Here is a 9,589-nt window from a genome sequence, read left to right as displayed (position 1 = left end):
GCCGGGATTACAGGCAGGTGCCACCAAGCCCAGCTAATTTTGTATGTTTAGTAGAGACAGGGTTTCTCCATGTTGGTCAGGCTGGTCTCAAACTCCTGATCTCAGGTGATCTGCTCTCCTTGGCCTCCCAAAGTGCTGGGATTACAGTCCTGAGCCACCGTGCCCAGTGGACCTGCTTTTTAACTTCAGGAGCAGAGGCACCACAACCTATCATCATAGTTCTCATTTGACCCCCCTTTTCCCTCCACACACACAAAGAACAGACAGATACCAAGGCTGTTTATTGACAGCGGCTCTCCCTCTGCCCTTCTAGGGTGCCTAATACCCAGTCTCCCCACTGGAGACAAGTGGAGTGACTCTGAGCTTGACCCCAGGTGCCTTCCTCCTGCCAGGCTTCCCTGCCTCGCAGCCTTGGCCTTCCTGGTTTGCCACAGGGGCTGTTACTCCTTTGATTCCACATCGTCGTTCTGGAAGTGTGTAACGCAGGCCGTGTGAGCCGAATCACGAGAGCCACAGAAGGTGTTCATGCTGTAGCAGCTGTCAAGGTGGCGCAGGGCTGCAGGCAGGAAAGGTGGGCATGAGGAGGTGCTGGCTGCGCTTGCTCCCAGCTTCCCTCTTCCCCGGCTTCCCTCGCCCCACACTCACCTCTGGTAACATTGACTTTGTTGGCCGCCAAGATGTCCGCCTGAACGCTGTCTATTTTCATGTACAAGTCCGCAGCGTTGCTCTGAGGACAGGAGCAAGGGGGACCCAGCTGGGTTACCAGAGCAGTCTGGACTCGGAGTTGGGCTTGGCAGAGGGATGTTGCAGGTTGGGGGCGAGCTGGCAGCCTGACTGAATGGGCAGGAAATAGAAGAGGAAGGTGGCAGGTGCAGGAGCCTAGGCTAGGGCAGTCCCTCCTGCAGGTGGTGGCCAGCTCCACTCTGCGTGTGGCGCGCTCCAGAATCGGGACGGTGTGGAGGGGTACCGCCGACTGCTCATTGCGGCGGGGCGGGGAGGGAGCACTTACCAGGAAGAGCTGGTAGAGTTCCTCTCCCATGCACCTGCGCACGTGCTCCGCCACCATGGGGAACATCTGCACGAAGCACTGTGCCACGCGGGCGGGGCGGCGTGACTGCCGGGCGGCGGGGCTGTGGGTGCCGCCGCCCTTCCCGCCCCCTCGCCCGCCGCCGCGCGCACCTCTAGCGTGAGGCTGGCCAGCCGCTGGCTGTTGCTGTGGTCTGTGTTGCCCATGGCGGCCATCAGGCCGTGCACCACGCGCAGGTACAGCAGCTCCTCGGCGATGCTTATGTCGTTGCGCACCAGGACCCTGAGCCAGAGGTTCGGGCTGCGGCGATGCCTTGGGGCTCACCCGACGCACACCCGCGCCCACCCGGCGCCCGGCGCCCGGAGCTCTCCCGGGGCCCGCGGGCAGCGCCAAGCCAGGCTTGCTGCAGCCACCCACTACCCCCTGCCCGCTTACCCGATGGCCTTGGCGGCCGCGGCCTGCTGCAAAAACATCGGCAGGCTGGGGGTGAGCTGGAGAATCGAGGGGTCTGAGGAAGGTGCGGCCGTGAGGCAGGAGGCCCCCCTCCCGCGGCCCAGGTAGCCCCATCAGAGCAGGTCCCTACCATTGAGGATCTTGGCTTGCAGTTTGGAGGTCTCCTTGACCGATGGTATCAGCAGCGCCACTAGGCCCTTAAGCAGCGCCTGGCGCACGTCGTAACCGACAAGGTCCTTGATCAGCTCGATGGCTGGGAAAGGGCAGAGGTGCTGGAGAGAGGCCCCAGGCCCCTCTGCCACCAAGTAAGCCAAGAGCCCGGTGAACCAAGTCGCCACCCATCACTCTGTCCTCCTCCCGACCTTTTACTGCCCGGCACTGTGTAGGGCGTCAGGGAGCTGGGAAGGGGACACCTCGGTTGAAGAGCAGGAGGAGGGGTCTCAGTGGAACACCTCACTTGAAGTGGGGGAAGGGTTGGATGGTGAGCCCACCCTTACAGGTGGCCTAGGATGTCAGCGCTGGAGGCTGAGAGGCCCCAGAGACCTGAGCATTCACCTTGGAGGCATCCGGGTTTCACGGAGGAGGGAAGGGCTGGGCCTTTATAGGAAGGCAAGGTGGAGAAAAACAAGGGGTGAGAGGGAGAGGGAGCAAGTGGGTGGGGGACTTATGGTAGGAAATGAGAGAGGGAAAGCAAGCTAGGCGGGAGTTTAGAGAAGCTCTCCTTCTAACCATCATCAAGCCCTTTCCACCAGGCAGGGTGCCAGGCTTTCCAATGAGCCCTCTCTACCAGGCAGGATGCCAGGCTTTCCATTGAGCCCTCTCCACCAGGCAGGGTGCCCGGCTTTTCATACAGCATCCGCGGAAGCTCACCAGAACCCGATGAGATGTGCTTCCCCATTTTACCTTTGCCGAAATTAGGCACAGAGAGGTAAATACTTTGCCCAAGTTACACAGCTAGGAAATGGTGGAAGCAGAAGGAGGGAAAGATTTGGTTAAGAAGGAGAAGGGGACTAGAATTTATCTGGGGCATTTCCTTCAGGGCTTTGCTATAAATACTTTACACTCAGTCATTCATTCGGTTCAGCATTCACTCAGCCTTTGGCACAATTGCATATGAAGGCCTATGTGCCAGGTGTGGCATTGGGTGTTGAGGATGCAGAGTAGATTCATTCTTTCAACCAACTCTCCTTAAGCACCAACAAACAGGCTGTAATAATATGGTGACAGGTGCTGTGGAAGGGGCCAGTGTTCAGACTGTGGGAGAACCAGAGAAAATGGGCAAGGAGTGAATATTTTTGTCAAGAAGAGAAAGGAACCACAGAGCTAGAGGGGGCAGGAGGATATGCTAAGGCAATGAACACCAAGGTAAATGCTACTTTTTAAATTTTTTGTTTTTTTGAGACAGAGTATCGCTCTTGTCACCCAGGCTGGAGGGCAATGGCTCACAGCAACTTCTGCTTCCTGGGTTCAAGTGATTCTCCTGCCTCAGCCTCTGGAGTACTGGGGACTACAGGTAAGTGCCACCATGTCTGGCTGATTTTTATATTTTTAGCAGAGGCAGGGTTTTACCATGTTGGCCAGGTTGGTCTTGAACTCCTGACCTCAGGTGATCCACATGCTATGGCCTCCAAAAGTGCTGGGATTGCAGGCATGAGGCACCAAGCCTGGCCTCTTTTTAAATTTAATTTTTTTTTTTTTTTTTTTTTTTTTTTTTTTTTTTTGTGAAATGAGGTCTTACTATGTTGTCAAGGCTGGTCTTGAACTCCTGGGCACAAGCGATCCTTCTACCCTTGCCTCCCCAAGTGCTGGGATTACAGGTGTGAGTCATGGTGCGCCCAGCACTGCTACTCTGAACGTGTGCTAGCTACATGGAAGACAGAACTTGGACAGGGCTCTCCCCAGCTCAGTAGTCAAGTGCCTGTCTTTCTCTTTACTGGTAAGAGAGGGTTTAGGGGAAGTTCTTGTTCCCGTGCTTAGCTCATTTGCATCCCAGAATGCAATGTAGATACGAGAACTATTACTGGGGTTGTCTGTTTAAATAATAACATTTAAACTTTTTTTCCTTGTCAGGAGAGTTCACCCAGTGAGAACATGTTTAGGACATTTTCTACAGTAGAAGAAAAGCTTCTGTCGGTGGGTCCAAAAGCACCGTAAGTGTAGAGACACCAGCCAGTATCTGGGAAGCGAGGCACGAGTACAGCAAGGTATACTCTGGTTTCTCTTCATAACGAATAAATCTTTCGCCTTTTACTAAAGATTTCCGTGGAGAGAAACTATCTAGAGTTTATGACTAAATTTTTTGATGTCCTGCTTAGGCAGGGCTCATTATCTAGTTTACTAAAGGTAGATATGTGGGTGTGATACTTTGTATTTGCTAGTCTTAACAGATTAAGAGGCTGGGGTGTGTTGTCAGTGCCACAAGCCCCAGCTCTTTGCGAGGCAAAGGTGGTTTAAGACATGAGAGGAGTACTTGAATTTAGAAAGTTGACGCTGTGAGGAAAGAAGGTGTCACTATATTCCAGCTTGGGCAGAACAGCAAAACCCTCTCTCTCATCCTTCTTTGTTTTTGAGATGGGGCCTCCCTCTACCACCCAGGTTGTAGTGGAGTGGTGTCGCAGCTCACTGCAACCTCTGCCTCCCACGCTCAAGGAATCCAGCTCACTGCAACCTCTGCCTCCCACGCTCAAGGAATCCTCCCACCTCAGCCTCATGAGCCTGGTTAATTTTTTTTTTTTTGAGACGGCGTTTTGTTCTTGTTACCCAGGCTGGAGTGCAATGGCGCGATCTCGGCTCACCGCAACCTCCGCCTCCTGGGTTCAGGCAATTCTCCTGCCTCATCCTCCTGAGTAGCTGGGATTACAGGCACGCGCCACCATGCCCAGCTAATTTTTTGCACCTTTAGTAGAGACGGGGTTTCACAATGTTGACCAGGATGGTCTCGATCTCTTGATCTCGTGATCCACCCGCCTCGGCCTCCCAAAGTGCTGGGATTACAGGCTTGAGCCACCGCGCCCGGCAAGCCTGGTTAATTTTTTGTACTTTTTGTAGAGACGGAGTTACAGGCATAAGCTAGTGTGCCTGGCCTATTGCCACGTTTTTTTTTTTTTTTTTTGAGACGGAGTTTCGCTCTTGTTACCCAGGCTGGAGTGCAATGGCGCGATCTCGGCTCACCGCAACCTCCGCCTCCTGGGTTCAAGCAATTCTCCTGCCTCAGCCTCCTGAGTAGCTGGGATTACAGGTACGCGCCACCATGCCCAGCTAATTTTTTGTATTTTTAGTAGAGACGGGGTTTCACCATATTGACCAGGATAGTCTCGATCTCTTGACCTTGTGATCCACCCGCCTCAGCCTCCCAAAGTGCTGGGATTACAGGCTTGAGCCACCGCGCCCAGCCGCCTGGCCTCTTTTTAAATTTATTTATTTATTTTTTTTGTGAAATGAGGTCTTACTATGTTGTCAAGGCTGGTCTTGAACTCCTGGGCACAAGCGATCCTTCTACCTTTGCCCCCCCAAGTGCTGGGATTGCAGGTGTGAGTCATGGTGCGCCCAGCACTGCTACTCTGAACGTGTGCTAGCTACATGGAAGACAGAACTTGGACAGGGCTCTCCCCAGCTCAGTAGTCAAGTGCCTGTCTTTCTCTTTACTGGTAAGAGAGGGTTTAGGGGAAGTTCTTGTTCCCGCGCTTAGCTCATTTGCATCCCAGAATGCAATGTAGATACGAGAACTATTACTGGGGTTGTCTGTTTAAATAATAACATTTAAACTTTTTTTCCTTGTCAGGAGAGTTCACCCAGTGAGAACATGTTTAGGACATTTTCTACAGTAGAAGAAAAGCTTCTGTCGGTGGGTCCAAAATCACCGTAAGTGTAGAGACACCAGCCAGTATCTGGGAAGCGAGGCACGAGCACAGCAAGGTATACTCTGGTTTCTCTTCATAACGAATAAATCTTTCGCCTTTTACTAAAGATTTCCGTGGAGAGAAACAATCTAGAGTTTATGACTAAATTTTTTGATGTCCTGCTTAGGCAGGGCTCATTACGTAGTTTACTAAAGGTAGATATGCGGGTATAATGTTTTGTACTTGCTATTCTTTTAGCTTTGAGAGGCCAAGGTGTGACTACATTCCAGCCTGGGCAGTACAGCAAAACCCTCTCTCATCTGTTTTTGTTTTTTTTTTGAGATGGGGCTTCCCTCTACCACCCAGGCTGTAGTGGAGTGGTGTCGCAGCCCACACTCAAGGAATCCTCCCACCTCAGCCTCATGAGCCTGGTTAATTTTTTGTACTTTTTATAGAGACGTTTCGTACTTTTTATAGAGTTACAGGCGTAAGCTAGTGTGCCTGGCCTATTGCCACTTTTTTTTTTTTTTTTTAAGCTTTTTTAGCTTCCTGTTTCCTAAAGATGTTTACAAGATTGTTTCTGTGTTTTAAAAAGGAAAATCCAATAATTTGGCTGAAGTCTGTGAGTCTTTCTAGTCTGCTGGTTCCAATTTATCGTGATGCCTTAGTGTGCATGGTTATCGTTTTTTTTTGAGACGGAGTTTCATTCTTGTTGCTCAGGCTGGATTGCGATGGTGGGATCTCGGCTCACTGCAACCTCTGCCTCCTGGGTTCAAGTGATACTCCTGCCTCAGCCTCCCACGTAGCTGCGATTATGTATGTGCCACCATGCCCAGCTAATTTTGCATTTTTGGTAGAGATGGGTTTTCTCACATGATTATTATACTTTGGGCTGTTCTTGTATTTGAAATATTAAGTGTAGGAAAAACTTAAGAGCTAGGATGATGATACTTTCTTCCAGAGATAATTTTCATTTGTTTCTATCAGCTACCTGGGGGGACAAAAAATTCTGGACTACCTTTGTCCATGCTCAGCTAATTTTTGTATTTTTTAGTAGAGAAGGTGTTTCACTATGTTTGGCCAAGCTGGTCATGAACTCCTGACCTCTAGTGATCCACCCACCTCGACTGCCCAAAGTGCTGAGATTACAGGCATGAGTCACCCTGCATGGCCTGTTTTGCATTTTGATAGCTGCTAATTGCTTCAGGATCAGCAAATGGCCTCGGCTTTGAGGGCTGGCCTGTTGGGTTCTCACCTCCCCCTCGATTTCGGTATGGTAATTCCTCATTGTACTGCTCTCCAACGCTATTAAGATTACATTTTTTTGGTAGATATTTTAGTAGCTCCAGGAGTGAGATTTGTTGAAATTGCCCAGCCCACCATGATCAGAAAGGGAAGTCTTCTTTATCCGACTATTGCTATTCATTCTTCTAGGCTCAGCTGAGAAATTAACTTTCAGGAAGCTGCCCCGGGCCTTCATCCTTCATTCAGGAGTAGATGTCCTATGTCCCTGACCCTGTAACACAATTTTCTTGCTACAGAATACCAGTACCATACAGTAAATGGTCTCCTCACTAGTGTGCACTCCAGTGAACACATCTGACGCATCTCACCTCTGTTTACCCAGAGCCTCAAACCATTCCATATAGACGATGCATGTTCCATACCTCTTGCTGAAAAGACTTAATTGGATTCTGCATTTCAATAGGCTAAAGACCACTTGAGTCATGGCAGCCTAGGACCACGCTTAGAAACCACCAGCCTGGTGGTGGAAGACCCCAGAGGAGGCTCTGCACTGGCCACTGTGGCCCTCATTCACACAGCTACAGAACGAACTTTTCCACTCTGAATCTTCCACAGGCTGGAGAGCCAGAACTGCTGCAGCTCTCTCCCTGTATACCCCATGGCCAACGTTTGTTGTTGTTTTGTTTTTCCTGATTCTCCTGCCTCAGCCTCCCGAGTAGCTGGGATTATAGGCACCCACCACCATGCCTGGCTAATTTTTTTTTTGTATTTTTAGTAGAGACAGGGTTTCACCATGTTGGCCAGGCTGGTCTCAAACTCCTGATCTCAGGTGATCCGCCCGCCTTGGCCTTCCAAAGTGCTGGGATTACAGGCATGAGCCACCGCATCCAGCCCCATGGCCAACTTTGAGAGTGCTTTGAAGTCAGGACCTTATACTTCTTGGCCAGCCCAGAACTGGGCAACATTCTATGGATGCTCATACCATACAAGCCAGACACAACAGAAAGAGGAAGAGTGTAGCCCTTCTCACAGTGGGAGACACAGGGCACCTGGCGAGATGGTCAGTGAAGGGGACTGCGTGGATTTACAGAGCACACAGGATGGGTCTCCGCAAGAGACTGCTTCAGCTCTTGCAAACTTTACTTGTTTAACTCCAAACAGGCATGTGCTGCCTAAAAAAGGAACATGTGCTGGCGACTTCTAACTTTGTCAGAAAACTGTCATTGATTTCCAACAGAGCACGTGGTCTGGGAAGGCAGAGGCAGCAGCCACATCCTCAGCTCTCCTGGGTGCTGCTGAAAACACCGGCAGAGGGATAGGGAGCTGACTTCTCCACTCCGGGGCTCAGAGTGCCCTTCGGCAGGAAGGAGAGAGTTTTGGCTGGGGTGTCAGTCTAAGGAAAGGTATGGGAAGGCTACTAATAGAGAACCAGGGTACCTCCTCGAAATTACCCTTGTGCCAGACCCTGGGGCCTCTTCCCCATCAGCCCCAGGCTCCAGAGCCTTTAGGGACACTAGAGCGGGCCTGGTCCTGAAGCCCTACACACTCATCCTGGTTTTCCCTATCACAGAATTAAAGAATCACCCAAGGTGGAAGATCTTCTAAGATATCCTGTGCTATCCCTTCCCGTACTTATTCGCTCTCTGGGGTCAGACCTTCTGGGCCAGATCCTTTCCTCTGAGGACTCTCCTGATTCAGAAAGAGTGGCTTCATTCAGAAACGCTTCTTATAATCAACCAGCCACTACCCTGGGCTGCCTCTTTCTTCCAGGTCTTCCAGGGTAGCCCTCACAATCCCATCTGCCCACCCCTTGCAGCCTCCAGTTGCCCAGATGTGGTCCTATTTTGGAGTCAAAGGCCCAGCAACATTGTGGAGGGAAAGGGACCAGCCCTGGGAAGGTGCAAAGCACTTGAGCTTCCCTGGCTTCCCCCAGACACTCTCTGATCTGGACAAAATGGCAGCCTGGACATCTCTGGCTGCTTGGCAGCAGTAGCCTGCACTGGCTGGTGCTTGAAACCCCCAAGTCGTTCTTACTTGTTCTGCTATTCGGTTTCTTCCCTTTTCTTGAATTGGCACAGCTCATTTTTTTGGAGCTAAGTGGTCTGGCCCCTCCTTGCATCTGATGATACTTGGCTTTGTTGCCTGTAGCATGTCCCTCAGTAGTAGTTGGGCTCTTCCCAGGCACAAGCTGGAAGCGTGTAATGCCAGGACATCCTGGGAAAATGTCTGCCTGTGCCCAAGAGCTCCTCCTGCAGTAGGCCATGACTTGGTGGACATTCAGGGTAGAAATGAATGGGTGAAAAAAAATATGTATATACATATATGTATATATATGTGTATGTATATATGTGTACACACATACATATATGTATAGATACATATATATATACATATATATTTTTTGAGATGGAGTCTTGCTGTGTTGCCAGGCTGGAGTGCAGTGGTACGACCTCGGCTCACTGCAACCTTTGCCACCTGGGTTCAAGTGATTCTCCTGCCTCAGCCTCCTGAGTAGCAGGGACTACAGGTGCGCACCACCATGCCCGGCTAATTTTTTGTATTTTTAGTAGAGATGGGGTTTCACCATGTTGGCCAGGATGGTCTTAATCTCCTGACCTCGTGATCTGCCTGCCTCAGCCTCCCAAAGTGCTGGGATTACAGGTGTAAGCCACTGTGCCCGGCCTGGGAGAAGATATTTTTATGAAAAATTTCTGACCACAAATAGCATTTTCTGCCCACATAGAACCAAATACTCCAGGAGACAAATGTCTAGCTCTGACTATTCACGTTATACTAAATGCTTAATCTCTTGCTAATTATTTGTAACACTTGGAGCTACTTGGAAAAATGAAGATTTATTCACTGAATCATTTTTGACTGAGTTTAAAACTTCACAGCTGTCACTGTTTATACCCAAAGGGAAAGTACTGGTTTCTGGCCAAATGTCTTCACAGGAACCACAGCCAGTTACAACTCTTCATATATCGTGCTAGTTACTACTGAGAGCAATTCATTCAGAAAGTAA

General features: G+C 50.4%; 1 protein-coding gene and 2 non-coding genes across 3 annotated transcripts in view; 2 read left to right on the top strand and 1 right to left on the bottom strand.

Moving 5' to 3' along the window:
* Window positions 1-248: 248 nt before the first annotated feature.
* The window catches only part of ARMH1 (armadillo like helical domain containing 1), a 60,464-nt gene continuing 51,123 nt past the window's right edge, over window positions 249-9,589 (bottom strand). The window contains exons 7-12 of the mRNA XM_039474607.2: window positions 1,611-1,733; window positions 1,463-1,535; window positions 1,180-1,309; window positions 1,010-1,087; window positions 646-727; window positions 249-556 (exon numbers count right to left, since the gene is read on the bottom strand). Of these exons, the coding sequence (XP_039330541.1) occupies window positions 441-556; window positions 646-727; window positions 1,010-1,087; window positions 1,180-1,309; window positions 1,463-1,535; window positions 1,611-1,733 (602 nt within the window). The 3' untranslated portion in view covers window positions 249-440. The remainder of the gene's footprint in view (window positions 557-645; window positions 728-1,009; window positions 1,088-1,179; window positions 1,310-1,462; window positions 1,536-1,610; window positions 1,734-9,589) is intronic.
* LOC120366296 (U5 spliceosomal RNA) lies at window positions 3,687-3,803 on the top strand. The gene has a single exon (XR_005581019.1). It is a non-coding gene; the product is annotated as a U5 spliceosomal RNA (small nuclear RNA).
* LOC120366295 (U5 spliceosomal RNA) lies at window positions 5,398-5,514 on the top strand. The gene has a single exon (XR_005581018.1). It is a non-coding gene; the product is annotated as a U5 spliceosomal RNA (small nuclear RNA).

The sequence above is a fragment of the Saimiri boliviensis genome, chromosome 11, assembly GCF_048565385.1.
Source record: "Saimiri boliviensis isolate mSaiBol1 chromosome 11, mSaiBol1.pri, whole genome shotgun sequence".
Classification (NCBI taxonomy): Eukaryota; Metazoa; Chordata; class Mammalia; order Primates; family Cebidae; genus Saimiri; species Saimiri boliviensis.
The sequence above is the reverse complement of the archived record's forward strand: the minus strand, read 5'-3'. Positions and strand labels throughout refer to the sequence as shown.